General features: G+C 59.1%; 1 protein-coding gene across 1 annotated transcript in view; it reads right to left on the bottom strand.

Moving 5' to 3' along the window:
- GLI2 (GLI family zinc finger 2) overlaps positions 1-18,986 on the bottom strand; it is a 250,336-nt gene that overhangs the window by 47,049 nt on the left and 184,301 nt on the right. The window contains exon 3 of the mRNA XM_014547887.1: positions 8,496-8,601. Coding sequence (XP_014403373.1) covers positions 8,496-8,601 — 106 coding nt within the window. The remainder of the gene's footprint in view (positions 1-8,495; positions 8,602-18,986) is intronic.

The following is an 18,986-nucleotide window of genomic DNA, read 5'->3' as shown; positions in this document are numbered from 1 at the left end:
GACCCTGAGCCACAGCACTTGGGACACAGATCAGTCCTGCAACACGACTCAGGCGAATAAACTAGTGCTTTCTGGGCACGGCTGTGGGCTTCTCCCTTGAGTGGACAACCTGGACATCGGCAGTGGGAGAGACGCCCCTCAGAGGGCAATCTACCCCACCAACTCCTGTAATTTGCCATTAGTGATTCATTTCTTTGGGTTAATTACTGTTGTGTTTCCATGCTTCCCAGCAGGGGTGAGACACTGTTGCTCTAAAACATGCTCTGCGATGCCCCATCCTCTCCGACGACGATCATGGCACGGAGGAGCGCCAGCGTGCGGTCCGAGCTCACTGACCAGCTGAGTGGTCGTGGGAAGCCCTTCGATGCTGGGAACCTCGGTTTTCTCCTCTAGGACTTGGGGAGAACATCGCCCACATTCCAGGGTGTCGGGAGGACTGGATATGGTACCACCGGCCCACACCCAACAGAGTGCCTGGAGTGAAACGGGCGTGTCCTGTTGGTGTCCACACGAGACCGAGGAAAGTACGCGACTGTCCAGCGCGCGCTCTGTGCCAGAGCTGCTCTGCATGCTTCGCACACTCGGCTAAGCCTCACGCCCACCAGGTGGGTGCGGCTGCGTCCCCCTCTTAGAGGTGGGGACACAGAGTCTCACGCAGCTTACACAGCAGCCCCAGGACAATCGGCAGGTTGTGAACTCTGCCCCACCCTGTTCTGCCGACATCCACGGGGAGGTGGGATGGGAAATGGCCAAGACAAGGGGGCCCTAGCAGGACAGGAGAGGGCCCAGCGGATCACCTCCCACCGTGCAGGACCGTTCCACTGGGCAGCTCCTCCCAGGCCTGCCTCATTTCTGCACATCAAGATGGGCTTTGCTCCGGGCCCCTCCTGCCCTGGGCTGGCCACACGGGCTCTCTCTAAAGCCCAGAGCCAGGCAGCGTCTCTTCTGCGAGAAGCCAGCACTCATCCAAGATCAAAGAGCAGGCCGCCTATCAGACACGCTCCTCATGAAACTTTTACAGGCCAGCCTCCATTATGAATGAGCTGTCTGTGCCGCACCTTCCCGGAGCGGGGGAGCCGAGGCTCTCGGAGCTCGGGGTGGCGGTGGGCCTCCGGGTCAGATTTCCCAGGTTCCCATCCCAGCTGTGCTGCTTACTAGGAGGCTGTCACCGGAGGAGGCAGCCAGCCTCACTGTGCTGGGTTTCCCTACTTGACAAGCGGAGTGGCAATGCGCGTTCCCATCCCAGCTGTGCTGCTTACTAGGAGGCTGTCGCCGGAGGAGGCAGCAGAGTGGCAATGCGCCCTCCTGCTAGGGCAGTGATGGTGAACCTTTTGAGCTCGGCTTGTCAGCATTTTGAAAAACCCTAACTTAACTCTGGTGCCGTGTCACATATAGAAATATTTGATATTTGCAACCATACTGAAACAAAGACATATTTATTTTATATATTTAAATGCCATTTAACAAAGAAAAATCAACCAAAAAAATGAGTTCGCGTGTCACCTCTGACACGCGTGTCATAGGTTCGCCATCACTGTCCTAGGGTGTCGATGAGGGGAGGGGATACGACCCAGAGGCTGTGACTGCCCAGAGAGGGGAAGGCCCTGCCTGGAGGGTCTCTGAGGGCCATCACATCGCTGTGAGCCAAGGCCCCACATCTCTGTCACGCAGTCCTCACATGGCCACAGAGGTTGGCACATTGGCCCTACAAACAGCCTGGTCCCGGGGTTTCCGGGCTCCGTGTGCCTGCTGTCCAGCTGCTCTGAAGAAGTGGTCGGCCACAGTGGGTTTTTAGGGAGTGCTCCCTGGAGACAGAGGAGAGCAAGGAGCCCTGGGGAGAGGGGGAGGCGGGGAGGGGAAGGCGGCGGCGGCGGCAGCGACGGTGGTACAAGACCCGGGTGGGTGACCCCAGGCCCACGCAACCTCTTGGCCCAGGAGCCAGGTGGACTTGCCCTTCGGAAATCTCATCTTCCCACAAGTTTTTGAAAACCACAAACAACGTCAGTGCTCTGTGAACCATGAGCCTGGTGTGTTGTGCCAAGAATCAAGAGGAAAATGCCCACATATCTTTCGGTGTCTGCCCCCCCTTCCTCGGTGACTGGCTGAGGACAGAGCTGACTGGCCCAGGACAATACAAGTGAGCCACAGGCTGCGCAAACATGCTTGCTGCTCTCACGACGGCGGACAGTCTTCACGGAACACTGACCTTGGAAAAGCCATCTTCCACGGCCCCGGCCTGGAGGTTCACGAGCTCAGCCAGCAACAGCAAAGAAACGACTTTCTTAAGAGCACACAGGGAGGGCTAAGCACCCCATTAATATGCAGGCGCCGGCAGCAGGCATCTTCACTGCGCTCTCAGGGGCCTCTGGGTAATTTGCACGTGTGACAAAGTGTACGGATGATGGCGGGAGGTGGGTACTCACACCCACCAGTTGGCGTTCCTCCCTCTCCTTAAAGGGCTGGAGTCAGCATGTTGACTTTGCATGAACTGAGAGGTAAGCCCCAGAACCATCTGTCCCAACAAGTGCCCCCTCCCCTCCCCTGAGCAGGGTGGCCTTGGGCCGTGACCGCTGCCGCAACCACAGCTCCTGATCTGCAGGGGAGTGGTTAGTGGTGGTCGGGTCCAGAATCGAGGCAGGTGCTGGGGGTCATGGACATCTCGGCCAGGTATGGAGCCGGTAGCAGGAGAGAGGAGGGGACCGTCCTTCCAATGGTTGAGACGTCACTATCCACTGCTTCTCAACCTGCACCCCAAATGCTCATCTCCTTCTGCAAGTTGAGAATATGAATCGATTTTGGTCAACTTGAGGGCATTGGATCTGGGCATAGGTAATGAAAGGAACAGGGGATTTTTAATACCCCCAGGTATTACTTCAGAGTCCTCATCACTAGAGCCACGCCCTGCGGGCTCTGACTCTGCAAGGCCAACAGACGTCATTGGGCCACTTTCGTGGGTACAGAATGAGCAAGGCAGCCTGTGGGCACCTGTGAACTCCAGCCTGTGGGCACCTGTGAACTCCGGCCTGTGGGCATCTGTGAAAAAGCAGATTCCCAGGCCCCGTCCCAGCCTGGAAGAACCAGAAGCTCTAGGGCAGGGGCCCAGGAATGTGGGTCTTTCAGACACACCCCCATCAGACCTTCAGCGAGGTTTGAGAACGGCTGCACGAGATGTCTCTAACTTTCTGGCTGGAAGTGGCTGGAATGGGTCCTCTCTGAAGCCCCGGGCAGGGCTGGGATGGGAAGGACCCAAGCGACACAGTGAGTGGAAGGTCAACCCCCGCCCCAGAGCCAGGAACATGCGCTTCCACCTTCCGGGCCAGCGCACGAGTGAACCGAGCCCCGGGCAGCCTACACTCCCGCTTGCAGGACACTGAGGAACGGGGAGCCTGGCCGAGGCCCTGCCATGTCTCAGCCTAGGTTCCCACAACACACGGGCGAGCCAGTTTCCAAGGGCAGTCTTCAGGCAGTGGGGAGCACGGGGCCTTCTTCTCACCCTGAGAAAGGGCTCTCGGAGCCTCAGGAGCATGTCCCGGGGGGTGAGGGTGATGGGTGGGGGTCACAAGAGAACTCTGCCTGACCAGCAAGAACACTCCCTCCAGTCATCTGTCTCCCCATCACCTGTGGTTTACAGGTAAGAGGTGCGGCACCAGGAGTCCAGGGGTGGGGCTGTTCCCCTTCTGGAAGGCTCTGAGCATTAGCGAGCTCTGCAGGCCCTGTCGGGTCCGTACCTCCTGCTGCTGAAAGGACAAAGTCCTTCCTGGGGTAGAGACCCTCCTCTCTTCATCCCCAGTGGTGACTTCCTCCGCCCAATTCCCCACCTTCCTGTGCCACAGCCACCGACAGTAGTTTGTCCAAGGGCATGGCATGGCCTGCCCCTGCCACACAGGTCCCGTGCCTGCAGACAACCTCCTTCTCTGATAGGCCAATGGAGGAGCAACAGTGATAACAACCATTATTAGCATCTACGAATGTTTCCAAACTCTCACTTAAATTACCCCATTTAATTCTCAAAGTAACCCAGTAGATGGCATAGGTACCCTTACTACGCATTATGCCCTTTTACAGATGAGAAAACTGAGGCTCATTCCTTCAGCTTGGTCAGCACTAGGGTACAAGCCCATAGAGCCAGGCAGGGCTGGTGACAGCAGTGCCCCTGCAGGCCGGGCAGGGCAAGGAGGCCGCGGTGGAGCACTGGCGCTCCGTCACGCAGCGACTGGACCACGAGAGCCAGCGTGGACCAGGTCCCGGGTGCCTGCGCAGAGGCCTGTGCACGGAGCCGCAGGCAGGAGCCTCGAGGCGGGCTGACAGGAGACGACACCGCGCCTCATTTGCTGAGCAACGTTTGTGTAATTAGGCACATTTGCTGCTGGCAGGGAGGAGGAGCGGCCACAACAGCGGCTTCTGGATCGGGCTCCACCAGGCCCCCCCATACTAATCACAGGGCCTGGGCCACAGGGGCCGCTTTCCTCCCGAGCTCTGCCCGTTTCTTACCTGGGACACTGAGGGTGGGGGTGAAGGGGCGGGATTTGCAGCAGTCGCCTCGTCCCCTGTGGCCTGGCTGGGACCCAGTGTCCTGAGGACAAGGTGGAGCCACTGGAAGCCAGGCCAGCAGGATGCGGGGAACAGTGCTGCTGCCATGGCCGGGTGTGAACGGACCAGCCCTCCTTGGCTCCTCAACCCTCGAGCAGAAGCAAGCCCAGCGGCTGTGCAGGGCATGCCCTGGGGGTGGGGACACCTCTGAGCCTGTGTCTGCACCCGTGAGCTGCAGATTTAACCCACCTCACAGGGCCACCGGAAAGTGAGGGAACAGCAGACCGGCTCCAGGGCACAAATTCCTCACCCCTGTACTGTCTGTGGTGATGCTGGGCTCACCACTGGGACTGGTGATCCCAAATGAGCGGGAGAACGACCCTCCTAAGCCCTGGGACCTGGGAATGGGAGCTTCTGCGGGAAAGAGCCGTCGCAGACGTTGAGCTCAGGACCGTTCTGGGTTGTCCCGTGGCCCTCAACGCAATCACAGGTGCCCTGATGAGGGAGGCAGAGGGAGAAACGACCGCAGAGGAGGGCGGCCACGCGAGGACAGAAGCCGGGGAGAAAGGCAACGCAAAGAGAGGCAGGGCCTGTGAGCCAAGGAAAGGATTCTCTCCTGGAGCCGCCAGGAGGAAACGGTTCTCCCAACACCGACTCCTCCAGTCCTCTGGCCTCCAGAGCTCCGAGACCAGATCGGTCCTGGTTAACCCACTGAGTGAGGCGCTTCCTCACAGCAGCAGCAGGAGACTCAGCCAGCGCCCCGCAGCTACCCAGGGAAGTGAAAGCACTGCCGGGCCAGTGAGGGACAAGACTGTTTGTGCAGGCCACTGGCCGGGCCGGACTTCTGCGACCTGCCATCGTCACCTACTTCTCCAGGTGCTCTGCCCACACGCTGCACCTCCCTGGTTAGAAAGGGGGCAGGCCCAGAGGGCGGATGTGGCCCGTGTCCAGCCCAGAGCTGGTGAGGGCGAAGCCTGGAGAAGACGCAGGGCGACCTCCTGCCACAGCTCCACTCGCACAGGGAGGGACAGCACTAGGACGCTCATTCAGCGACCAGGCCCTGCCTGCACAGTGTCTCAAACCTGCGCCTGCAGCAGGCGTGGCACATGCAGACCGTGGCCTTGCCCGGAGCTGGCTCTGCAGGTCCGGGCCTGGGCACCTGCATTCCTAACAGGCTGGGAACCACCGACCTAGGGGCAGTGCCCTCACCAAGGGTGGTCTGTGCTCTTTGGATTCGGTGGAACCTGCCCAGGGGTCCTGGAGTCACACATGTGCTCCCGAGAGAGGCCAGTGTGCGGCCGAGGGGCTGGGCTCAGGGGCGGGAATGGGATTTCTAACTCCCCACCCCTACGTGGGTGACCCTCACGCCAGCTACTTATCCTCTCTGTACTGCCTCAGTTCCTGCACCTGTAAAGCGGGGTGACACGAAATGCACTCTCATAGGGCTGTTGAGAGGAGTGAGATGAAACAGGAAGTGTTTAACAGTCGTAGGTCAGAGTTAATCCGAGAAATCGCATTCGCCATTGGGGGGACTTCTCCTATCAGCTCGGAGGAGATGTGAGCCGGGATGTTCCCCTGCAGTGAGGGGCCTGCTGGCGCCCCTCGGGGAGCTCTCCGCACTGAGCACGCCTTCACGGCCCTGGGACCCCGGCAGGGAAGCACTTCCCGCAGGCCCGCTGTGCCCAGGACCCGTGTCGCCGAACCAGCCAAACATGTCTCAAGAGCAGAAAATCAGCAACTCCAACCCCCTTCTAGAAGGGACTCAGCTCCCTTAACACGCTTAGGTTCGCAGATGCCACCAACTGGGCAATTTCCGGGGGAGCCACTTGCTCCAAATGTACGCATCTCCCCGAAGCTGCTGGAACTGGCCTCAGTCCCCGGCAGCAGCCGAGGCCTGCGAGGTGGGCGGGCTGTGGTGGGCGCATAGCTGCAGCAGCAGGTCCTGCCTCGCCCATGAGAACCAGCCACATGCGCTGAAACGCATCGGAAGACAGGGAGACAATGTCCACATCTGGGACAATGGGAACAACACGCTAAACAGTGATAACCAGAGACTATAACTCACAGACCATCACAGATATCAATGCATTTATTTGGAAAAGAGAAATGGGGAGAAGGCACAGCTAGCTGTTCCTCACAGGAGCATTCTAGCAGATAAATGTGGGAGGAGCGACGTGCACGGAAAGGCGGCACTTGGCAAAGACGGGTAACGCCTGTTTCTGACAAGGGCCGTCATGGAGGTTGCAGTTTGGGGTGCCAATGTGATGAGAAGGAGGGTATGCACACATTAGCAATGTGACTGCTTCGTCATTACAGAGCGACCAACCTCAAACTGGGGAAACGCACCTGAACTAAGCGATCACAACTCATCCAGGGTGAGAAGTATCCCCTCGGCGTGCCCCCGGCAGGAAGGGCACAGCATCGCTTTTCTCATTATTCCCCAAAACACAAAGTCTGAATTTAATCTGAGGCAACATCAGACAAGCCCAGGAGGACGTTTCATGCAGTAACTGGGCTGCCCCCTTCAAAAATGCCACAGTCACAAAGAGAGACCGAGCGACCGTCCCAGATTAAAGGTGAGGATAGAGATAAGACAACTAAATGCAAAAGCTGGGTCCCGAACCAGGGAAAAAAGACATGAGCAGGCACCTGGCCAGATCTGGGCAAGACCCACAAGTTGGTTCCTAGCACATTTGAGGAAGTGGTGAAGGGTATTATGGAAATCTTTGTACTATTTTTGCAACTGTTTTTATATGTCTGAAATTATTCCAAAGTAAAATACATTTTTAAAAAGAAAATAAAAATCCCAGGTTTGATCTGCTGTGGGGAGGACAGGAAATGCGTGCCCAGAAATAGGAGTCACCTGAGGTCGGGTCCCCTCTCAGTCACCTGCCCCCGACCAGGCAGAGGGCGTGCTTTGAACGTAGTGAGTGCTCAGCAAGTGTTCACTGCCTCCACTCGGTCGGGAGCCGGGAGAGCAGTGGGTGGGATGCATGGAGGGCTGTGCACTCAGCACACAGTGATGGTGCACCTACTGTGCGCCAGCCCTGGCAGAGCCTGCTGGGGGGCAGGTGTGAACCCACGGCGCGGTAGTGCGGTGGAATCCAGGGAAGGGTCCCACGCGGTGTGCGGATCCCAGTGCCCCCAGGAGGAGGTGCTCCTCGGCTGAGGCTTAGAGGATCTGAGGAGACGCCAGGAGGAGGCCGGGGCCAGTGGGAATCGTGCGCCATTCTAGGCAGGCTGGGCAGCTGGAGCCGAGGCACAGGAACATGCGACAGGGGTGTGAGTGCTGGAACCACAAACAGCACGTGGGCAGGTGAGGGAGCAGCAGGTATGTTGGGGGCAGGGGAAGATCGTGGCCTCTCTTCTGAAAGCAGACACGGGGGTAGCATGGGCATGGCTCATCAGGTAATAAAGACCAAGAAAAGTGACATCGGCTACAGGCCTCAAGGGGTGTGGTGGGACAGCACTGGCGTCTCCCTACCTGCGGTCTCAAAGCAGGAGCAGGAAGAGGCCCGGAAGTCTGACTCTGAGCTTGTCCTTATAAGCAGGGTGACCCCGGAACTCAGTGTCCAAGTCGGGACACTTCAGAGAGCGAAAGGGGTGCGATGAATTATTATGCCTGGGCAACATGTAAGGAAGGTCAGCACACTTCTACGGGACCTTTGGCCTGAAGGGGCTCTCACTGCCGGGGTACAGAGCCCCAGGTGCATATGGACCCGCTAGGAGAGTTGGCAGCCTTGGAAGTGGTGAGGTGGGAACCAGAAGGAGCTGGGTGTCCACATCCCACCCACACAGCCCCTTAGGGTCCCGCTCAGTGCATCCGTGGGTGGCAAAGGTGACGATGCAGATCAGGAACTCCGAAAAGAAAGACGGAGGCAGGAGAGGTGGCCGGGGCTGGCAGCTGGGCTTCCCCGGTGCAGGGAGACTGCACGCCGAGGCGGCGGGCCGAGGGCAGAACTTACCCGTGCACGCCGTGGGCAGAGTGAGGCTCGTAATGGTACCTTCCCTCCTGGTGTCTCATGTCAATCGGTAAGGGAGCATGGAACGGTGGCAAAAGGTGCTGCGGCACTGTACAGGGGGAGAGAGACAGGACTTCAAAACCTTGCCCCTCCCTGGAGAAGCCCTTTTCAAAGGGCTTTAAAGCTCAATGAATTTCAGAGCAAAAGCAGTCAGGACGGGGGGCTCCGAGGTGCCCGGCTATCACACACCCACGAAGAGGGATGAATAAATAATCAAAGTCAGCCGGAGAACCTACATCACTCACATAAAAGATCCCCAACCGCGCTCTTGACAAAGACAAGCAGCTAAGCGCTCTTTGAACTCGGGGAGATTACAGGCTGGGCCGCAAATCAGGGCTGACAGAGCCGACAGGCTTCTGCCCATCCCGGCCTTGGCTGTGTGGCTCCAGCAGCCCTGGGTGACGGCACCCACGCCAGCAACGGTCACCCGGAGCTCTGTGAAGCCAGGGCCCTCTCCGCTGCAGCCAGCAGACACCTATGTGGGCATGTTAATTCCCCAGCTCTTACCATTAATTACTGACCCTAAGCGTGCTGGCGGGGCCTCTGAGCTGTAAATGCCAACGCGTGAGCATCAGTTTCCAGAGGTGAGTCAGCCCCTGTCTGCACTTGGCCTGCCCTCAACAAATCATCATGGTAATTGTAGGATGCTCTTTGCTTATTAAGAAAAAATTCCTGGGTACCCTGGAGGCAAACGTAATTATAGGTGCCAGGAAAACAAGCCTCTTTAAAAAGTAGTTAGACTGGAGAAAGGGCTAAGACGTGGAGATTTCTCCGCGGACTCACTCACGCGGAAGGCCTGGCCAGTGGGAGTCAGCGGTGAGGCTGACCTGCCGACTGGCTTTGAGCCACGGCCGTTTGTCTTCCACGCACGCGGGGCAGCAGCCCGCCGGGCCTGCCCTAATAAAGGCACACAGACACTGCTGCTCACGTGCAGACTCTGGCACTGCTCTGTAAACACTACCCTCTCCGATTTTACTGTGGTAAAAGACATACAACAGGAAACTTACCATTTCAATCATGCCTGAGTGCACAGCACAGTTAAGCACATTCACACTGCTGTGCAACCACCACCACCATCCATCAGGGGACTTTTCATCTTCCCAAGCTGAATCCCTGGGCCCCTTACACAACTCCCCATCTCCCCACCCTGGCCAGGCGACCACCATCCTAGTTTCTGTCTCTATGAATGTGGCTACTCCAGGTCCCTCAACAGTACTTGTCCTCTCGTGCCCGGTGTATTTCACGAAGCATCATGTCCTCAGTGCTTATCCACTGTACCCTGTGCCCGAAGGGTAGGCCACGTTCTGGTCATCCATTCATCCCCTGAGGGACACTTGGTTTGAATGCTCTGAACTCTTAAAAAGAGAAAACTTTTCTCCTGACATTTTAAACTTTATTTTTACATATTCAATTTTATCTTCATAATTCCACAACACTGGCATCTTCCATGGGGACTTGGGACAAAGAAAACCAATTTCTCACCCTGATTAAATCAATCTCCCAGACTCCAGAAATCTTGGGCTCACAGGGGAACTGGCCTCTAAAAACAGAGGCCAGCGCCTCCTGCTTCCACACGGGGACACACTGGGCTTCGGGAACCCTCGGGGAGCCCAGCAGGGAAGCGGTGCCACCTCCACAGAGGCGCAGGAAAGGGCCTGTATGGTTTCTTCAATGTGGCCAGGCAGACCGAACCACAGCACTGTTAACAAATGTTTCCCTGCATTTCCAAAAGCCCCCCGGGGCAGCCAGGGTGGGTGTTATTGCACCCATTTCTCAGATGAGAAAATGGAGGCCAAGGGTGATTTCAGCTCAGTCACGGGGCTGAAAAGTGGCAGAGCCAGGAGGAGAGTCCAGGGCCCTGGCCAGCTGGTCATAGCCCTTCCCTCTGCCCAGCATGAATGAACACTCAGAGGCAGCCTGATGCAAGGGGAGTGCCTGGGCCTCCTGTCCCCACCGTGCTCACCCACTGTATTTAGCAAATGCACACAGTATCGGGCCTGTTCTAAGCACTTTGTGAATATCAACTCCTAGGTCTTCACAGCAACCTCAAGCTGCACTCACCCCAGAATTCCTGGTGTCACGCTCTCCACCCCCAGCACCTGTGTGTCCTTTTCAACCCAGAGTTCCACCGACAGGGTTGAAGGGGGTCCCTTAATGCAATATTAGATTCCCCCAGCCCACCCTGACCAGGCCCCGCCTAAGCAGCTGTGAGCGGGGATGTGTCCCTGTGCAGGATTAATGCAGCTTCTTCAGGTCTAAAGAGCTCCAGCCGCCACAGGGATGACGTGCTAGTTTCCCAGGCAAACGTGAACTGGAGTGGTGCCCAGGCTGACCTGCCGCTCCACCAAACCAGGCTGTGCATGTGCGTGTGTGCCTGTGAGTGTGTGCCTGTGTGTGCCAGTGTGTATGTGCGTGTGCATGTGTGTATGTGCGTGTGCTCCTGTCCCCACCGTGCTCACCCACTGTATTTAGCAAATGCACACAGTATCGGGCCTGTTCTAAGCACTTTGTGAATATCAACTCCTAGGTCTTCACAGCAACCTCAAGCTGAACTCACCCCAGAATTCCTGGTGTCCCGCTCTCCACCCCCAGCACCTGTGTGTCCTTTTCAACCCAGAGTTCCACCGACAGGGTTGAAGGGGGTCCCTTAATGCAATATTAGATTCCCCCAGCCCACCCTGACCAGGCCCCACCTAAGCAGCTGTGAGCGGGGATGTGTCCCTGTGCAGGATTAATGCAGCTTCTTCAGGTCTAAAGAGCTCCAGCCGCCACAGGGATGACGTGCTAGTTTCCCAGGCAAACGTGAACTGGAGTGGTGCCCAGGCTGACCTGCCGCTCCACCAAACCAGGCTGTGCATGTGCCTGTGTGTATGTGCGTGTGTGCTTGCGTGTATGTGTGTGCGCCTGTGTGTATGTGCCTGTGCATGTGTGCATGTACATGTGTGTATGTGCGTGTGTGCCTGTGTATGTGCCTGTGTGTATGTGCGTGTGCCTGTGTGTATGTGCGTGTGTGTGTGTTGTGGGAGGAGGAGCCTGGGCTTCTGGGAGGAGACATGAGGGACAGCCACCCAGAGTCCTGGGCTGCTCCCTCCTTTCGGCCGGTCCCTGGGGTGACGGCTGTGGAGGTGACATGGGAAGCGGCTTTCTCTTTCTCGAGTCAGAGGGGCAGGGCAGGGCCTGGGCACCTCTGCTGCCCTCCAAGCAGCTGACGCCCATGGGATGAGCAGGCAGCAGGGGCTCTGGCCACAGCCCTGCACCCTCTTGTTACCACTTGGCGTCCTCAGAAGGAGCCCGGGAACACGTGTTAGCGGTTCACCCATCCAGGCATTGATGTGTTAGGTCAGTCGGCAGCTTGGGTGTGGCCTAGTGCCCACCGGGTGGGTCAGGGGAAGTGCCACAGGCACTCACCTCAGTGAAGCCCGCGGCCTCCTGGGCCTTTGCTATGGCACCATGGATCCTTTTCTCTCCAGGAAGCACATGGAGAGCAACGGCCAGGCAGCTCGTGGCTCCCCCCATGGAGCCCTAGGTGCTGCCAGCAGCCAGCACCCAGGAGGCCCTCAGCAGCAGGGTCTCCGAGGACTCACATCCACACGCAGCCCCTGGGGTGGCCCCAGGGCGGATGGACGCATGCCTGCCCACCTTCAGAGGGACCAGTCCACTCACAGCTGGGGCTGAGCCTGGCAGCAGCAGGTAGCAGTAACTACTCATCCCTTCATCCCTTCCCTCCTTAGTGCACTCCTTTATCCACTCATTCACCTGCCTGGTATCTGGGCATGCTCTTAGCAGGCAATGCTCTAGGGCCCTGGAGCAGTGCAGTGACGGCAGCCGCGGTGCCACCTTCACAGAGCCGTGCAGCTCTCCCGAGGACACAAGCCGTGAACAAACTAGCAAATATATTTACACCATAATGTCGGGGATGGCGAAGCTCAGAGGAAACGGGCTGGGCACGGGGCAGAGAGGGGGTGGGATGTGGGTGGGAGTAAGGGCTCCTGCAGGACAGGTGCACCAGGCGGGGGGACAGCACGTGCAAAGGGAAGACTCAGGATGTTGGCGCCAGGAGCAGAGGGTGGAGGTGAGAGAGACAGAGAAGAAGGTCCCATAAGCCTGGTCGGGTTGTGGGAAGGACTCGGATTATTTTGGATGCAGGGGTGGGGTGAGGGGAGAAGGGTTCTGAGCAGGAAATCGAAAGGCCACAGGAGCAGGCCAGGTGGTGTGGGGCTGGCATGCGCCTTGGCCAGGAATCCCAGGTGGGCCCTGCCACTAGTGACCATGGGACTTGGGAGAAATTATGTCCCCTTTTCTGGGTCTCACATTAGCCATCTGCACAATGAGGATTGGGTGAGCTCCAATTTTCTTCCTACCAGACAGTCCTGCTGTTTGTGAGCAGTCACTGTGCCTCTGGGAAAGGGCCACACCTGTCTCAGCCAGGGACACGCCAAGGCGTCCCTAGGGACCTGAGCAGACTGTGGGAGGGACCCTGAGTAGGCCACAGAGGGGCCCTGAGCAGGCCACGGGAGGGACCTGAACAGGCCACAGGTGGGACCCGAGCAGGCCACAGAGGGGCTCTGGTGCAGGCGCTGCTTTGTCTTTGTGGCCCTATCTGTACAACGCACTGACCCAGTGGCCCTCTACCTCCTCTCAGCCCGCCAGCCACAGGGCCTGCCACTGAAGCCACTTGTAGGACAGCCCCCAAAACCGTCTCTGGGACCAACTGTGCCCCCGGTAAACTGAGGGTGAAGGCTGACCCTGGAGCATCTGAGGCTTGAGAACCTTTCAGACCAGCAAGGCCTGTCCCCAACCCCCGTGAAGGAACCTTCCAGAGGCAGCTGCTTAGCCCGGGCCCCTGGGCCAGGCCCCGAGGGAGACGCCACGGTGGACTCGGCGGGCAGTCACTGCCAACAGCCCAGGACCAAGAGGATGAGCGAGAACAAGAGCTGCCTTCGGTGACATGTGGAAGGAGACCCTTCCACACGTTGTTTTCATTGTGCGCTCTTTTTCCAAGTTAAACAAAAATCCCAGCCCGGCATCCTCCCGGCGGAGGGGAGGACACACCACATGCCGGCTCTCAGCGCGGCTCTCTTTAAGTTCCGAGGGAGAGACTCTGAGCTGGGGCTTTTCTGTGGCTGCCCGACCCCCTGAAAGAATGCACATTTGGTTTTGATCCCACACAGAAAGACCAACAGTCTGAGCAGCGAGGATGGTGGCATCTGGCTTTTTTCTTACCCCAGAATTTTCCTGTTCTAAGGTTTAAATGCCCAGTGCTCCTCGCTGGTGGTCCCAGGGAGGCAGCGTTACACGGCAGTGTCGCTGGTTTAAGGATCTCGCTGTGTGAGTGCGAAGGCCAAAGAGAAGGCGTAAGGGGTGGTGAGGCTCTCCTGTGAGCCGGGCTCTAGTTCATGCCCACACATCAGACATGAGGACTCTGGTGAATTTCTGCCGGAGCGGATGGGCGGGGTCAGCAGGGGCTCAGACAAAGAAGCAGGAAACTGGGTCACGGAAACATGACGGGGCAGCTGTGTGAGCAGCTGGAGGATTCCCTTCAGGTGACGTCATGTGCTGCTGCAGCTCCGAGGCACTGCCAGGGGGCTGAGCTCGGAGCGGGCCCAGCGGTGGGCCCACAGCTGGAGGGTAGCGTGGTGAAGGCAACCGTCGCCCAGGAGAGCCAGGTGTGTTGGGGACCCACCAGCCCCGGGCTGTCCGGTCCCTAGAGGCTAGCATGGTCTCCAGGTGCTGAGTCTCTTCCGTCGAGACTGAGGAAGGCCTTAGCTCAGACTCCTGGTTCCTGCGAGCAGAGCTGCCTTGCCCTGCCACTGCCCGAGGGGCGGCACAGGTATCCTGGCAGGAGGCTGTCCCGGCACAAGGCCGGCCTGAGGAACGACAAAGCACAAACCCATCCCCGTGCAGCCGGTGGGACTCGGGAGGGAGGCCGGGGGCCAGAGCAGGTCACGGATCCCCCTCCTTCTCGGGCAGCTGGCCCAGGCCCTGGGGCCACCATGCAGGAGGCCAGTGCCGTGGCGCCTCGTGGCGACTGGATGGGCTCCAGGCGGCCTCTGTCAGCAGAAATGGAGGCATTCTAGCCTGGCCTGGCTGGGGCCAGAGAAAGATACATTGGCCCCCAATTTCTCTCACACGATGGGGTACTCTGCTTGGGATGCCCAATTAATGACCAGCCGACCACGTTCCTTCCACTTATAACTGCGTGCAAGTGACAAGAGCTCCAAGTGAAGGGTCTTCGTCTGTCAAGGCGGAAGGACACCCGCCCGGCTGCTGTGCCGCGTGTCCGCAGTGTCTGCACAGAGCGGATCTCGAGCCTCTGAGGAGACTGAATCGGGCCCCTGTCTAGTAACGGAGGAACTTTCCCCTGACCCCCACGCATCAGACAGGAACTCAGACGCGCATCCGCGGTTGATGTGCCCCCATGCGCACGCAGGGCTCCTGCTCACCGCAGTGCAGAGCGGGTGCGGGCGCGGGCACAGGCGGCCTCTGTCAGCAGAAATGGAGGCATTCTAGCCTGGCCTGGCTGGGGCCAGAGAAAGATACATTGGCCCCCAATTTCTCTCACACGATGGGGTACTCTGCTTGGGATGCCCAATTAATGACCAGCCGACCACGTTCCTTTCACTTATAACTGCTTGCAAGTGACAAGAGCTCCGAGTGAAGGGTCTTCTTCTGTCAAGGCGCAAGGACACCCGCCCGGCTGCTGTGCCACGTGTCCGCAGTGTCTGCACAGAGCGGATCTAGAGCCTCTGAGGAGACTGAATCGGGCCCGTCTAGTCACGGAGGAACTTTCCCCTGACCCCCACGCATCAGACAGGAACTCAGATGCGCATCTGCGGTTGATGTGCCCCCATGCGCACGCAGGGCTCCTGCTCACCGCAGTGCAGAGCGGGTGCGGGCGCGGGCAGGATGCCATGTCATAGCTTTGGGCGTTGCAGGAAAAGTCTCCTATAAATGAACCTACTGACCGCCACCCCGTTCCAGTGGGCCCATCCCCAGGGGCCTCAGGCCAGCTACTCTGAGCGCCAGCCGGGCCCACTTTCCGTTCCCTAGTGTCTGTGCCCTCACTGGCCAGGACACAACAAGCCAGTGAGGGGACTCACAGGTGGCCTGGTCGTTCTAGCGAGTAAACAGCGCCATGAATTTTGTTTGAAAGGATGGTGTTTTATAAAAGCACACATATCCCTGCCTCCCCTTCCCCCAGCCACATCACCCAGTGCTGCAGCCGTGACTTGGCCCTCAGCAAAGTCAGTGGCAAAGACGCTTCAGCAGAGAGTGTGTGACTGGGTCCCAGGGGGGTACCACCTCCCGTGTGCGGGAGGATGGTGGTCCAGAGGGTGGACCCCTTTAATGATCCAACTGCCTTAAAGCAAACCCAGCTCTGCCCCCAAGAAGCGAGGGGATCAATGGCCTGACAAGTGCACGTCTGGCAAGACTGGCGTCCCACAGAGAGAGACTGCCACTCCATTCCCTCGACGCCTGCTCACCAATTAAACCGTTTAACCCGCAGGGGACGGGGACGGGAAGACGCTCTGCTAAGACAACTGTTCATCGTTGGGAAGAGATGGCGACCTCTTATTTTTGCCCCCTTGACCTGGACACTTCAGCTGGATACTGGCTGGTTGCCTGCTGGGTTATACAGTCTCTTTGTCACGGATCCCACAGGGCAGGACACCTCGCTCTCTCCTGCTCCTGTGAGGCCCCGGCCCCACTCCTCGGGGAAGCTGGAGTGCAGGCTTCCCAGAATACACCAGAAATGGCAACACTAGTGTCCGAGAAGGGGCTGACCAAGGGAGATGACATCGCCCAGACACGTGGGGCCCCTGACGTGGCCTTGACCACACAGGCCGCGGGCTCTCCCGGTTCCAGCTCCTCAGCCGTCTCCGAATCCACAGTGGAGCTGCCCACCACCAGGGCCCAGCTCTCAACTCCGGGCCCAGGCCCACCGAAGGCCTCCCGCCGGTCAGTGGGTGAGGACCCTGCTTGAGTGCTCTGGAGACCCAGAGTACGAGGCGCAGTTCCTGCACCGGGGGCAGCTCTGCAGAGGATGTCTGCAAAGCCGCAGAGCCTGACCCCATGTGGCAGGTGGGGTCCGCGCGGCACAGGCTTAAGGAAGGGAGATTCCCACGCAGCCCGGAGCAGCCAGGAAGGCCCTCTGGAAAGGCGGTCTCGGAGCTGGCCCCGAAGGGGAGGCCCCGAGGGAAGGAGAAGATGACCATTCCTCGGGCTCAGGCAGCGCAGACAGAGTCCAGAAGACTCGATGGTGTCCCACACGGAGCTGTGTGGCCTGAATCCTGGCCTGAACTTTGTGGCCTCTCCTGTTCATGGGACGAAGAACACCTCTGCCTGGGGTCCCCCGGGAAATTAAATGATGCGCACACGTCACAGGAGGCACTGTGAGCACCTGAGGCACGAACATCAGCGCTTCTCAGGCCCCAGAATCACCTGCGGCTTTGTAAAAGCGCCACTGCCGGCCCCTGCAGGCATGGCGACTATCTCGTGGTCCTGTGGACTCCGGGGGCCTGAGCACCACGAGGAACGCGGGCTTTGAAGGTCACCACTCCTGAGCTTCTCCACGCTGCAGAACAAAGGTGCGTGCCGGGCTGGGAGAAGCCCCACGAGACAGCACGCACCCAAGCGGCTTGGGTGGCCTCAGTCAACTCTGAAACCCTGCAGACAGGTGACTCAGATGGCCACGGCCTCTCCCAGTGGGCACGGCGCCACCGGCCCGGCATCAGAGCTCGAAGGCATGCGAGTCACGGGAGTCCAGGAGCGCCTCCTTCCCGGGGCCAGGCCTTCTGCCTGCGAATGGCACTACCACCCAACAAGCCCGGGCAGGCTGCTTCCCAGGCCTCTGCTGATGCTGATGCCCAGGCCCCGCCCCGCAGGAAGCACTTAATAAGAATAATAATATCCTGAATGGCACTCCACAGCGGGCAATTAAAAAGCGTTTCTGTCTCACTGGGGGGAGGGGAAATGAAAATCAGACAGGAAATTCCAACACCACAGCTGGCTGGTGTCCTGAGGGCTGAGGCCCAGGCTGCTCACTCTCACAGCCAGTCCCGCCCCCACACAGAGCGCGTAGGACCAGGGCCCGCCCGTGCACACCCCACCCCGGAGCCACAGGCTGGCCTTTCCAAGAAGGTGCTGCTTGACAAAATATGACAAAATAGATGCTGGAAAGAGCGCAGGACGCCGGGCCAGCGCCAGCTGCTGCACCAGGGCAGGCCCCGAGCTCTGCAGGCGGTGGGAAGGGCTGCAGGGAGAAGTGCTCTCTGTGAGGGCTGGCAATGCGCCTGCCCCAAGGCCTCCTGAAGAGGCAGGCTCCTGTCCCACAGGCCCTCAGCTCAGGAGCCTGGCCGTCCTGGGACCAGTCCCTTCCCAGCCTCCGTAACTGGGAGAGTAAATGCCTGTCGCTCGCGCCCTCCAGTCTGCGGTATTTCGGTTACACAACCCGATCTGACTGAGACACGCTTGGATGGCGAGGCCAAGATACGGGGAACAGGCCCCAGGAGGCAGATGGGACCTGGGCCAGAGGCCACAGGGTCGTGGTGGACAGCACTGGGCTGCAGCGGACACCGTGGCCCAGCCGGGCCCCATCACTGATGCTCTTTGCCTGCCTGTGCCTTGGTTTGCTCATCTGTGCAATGCAGGCAGTGACAGGACCCACACCAGAGGGACACCATGGAACACAGCTGAGCTGACCTGTGTCCGGAGCTTGTGCAGAGCCAGCCCTGAGAGGACCTGGGAGTGCCAGAGGCCCTCTCCATGACCGCCTGCCCTCAGCTAGGGGTGGGGATGGGAGGGAGCTCGAGGTACCCTGAGGAGACGGGAATGAATGGGTTGACCAATGGTCAGGGTAGACAAGTGGGGTCCCACATTAGAAAACCTTAGGACCAAAAATACCTTAGCGAAGGCCAAGCCCGATCGAGTTTGAAGTGTCCTGGCCACAGAATCTGCTTCAAAGGAAGTGAAGTCAGGACCCCAAACCCACAGCCGACTGCGGCCCAGGGGCTGTGGCTCCACAGGTGTGCCCTGCAGACCTCCAAGCGACCTCGCAGAGAACACAGCCCAGGCCATGGGCCTGGAGTGAGTGGCCTGTGACGCCCCCGTGTTCCAGGCTCCTGCCGCCTGTTCCCGAGGCAGGCGGGCCAGTGTGGCCCAGCACTGCCCTGCTCACCTGCACAAGTGTTCCCTGGAGTCCTGTCACCCTCAACAGGTTCACCTGCCCACTTGTACCAGCAGCCCTGGCAGCTTCGATGCTGTCCCGTCACCGTCCGAAAAGCCCACTGTCACGGGAGAGGGGGATCCCACGGGCCCCGATGTGTCACGCCACTCTGCTTCCCTCCACAGCATCCAGCCCTTCCTGCAGGTCTAGCAAGAGCTCAGCCTGGTGCTGGTCCTGCCGCAGCCCCCAGAGCACCGAGAGCCTGTGGC

The sequence above is a fragment of the Myotis brandtii genome, unplaced genomic scaffold (genome assembly GCF_000412655.1).
Source record: "Myotis brandtii unplaced genomic scaffold, ASM41265v1 scaffold488, whole genome shotgun sequence".
NCBI classification, from domain to species: Eukaryota; Metazoa; Chordata; class Mammalia; order Chiroptera; family Vespertilionidae; genus Myotis; species Myotis brandtii.
Note: the sequence above shows the minus strand (reverse complement) of the source record. Positions and strands in the feature narration are given on the sequence as shown.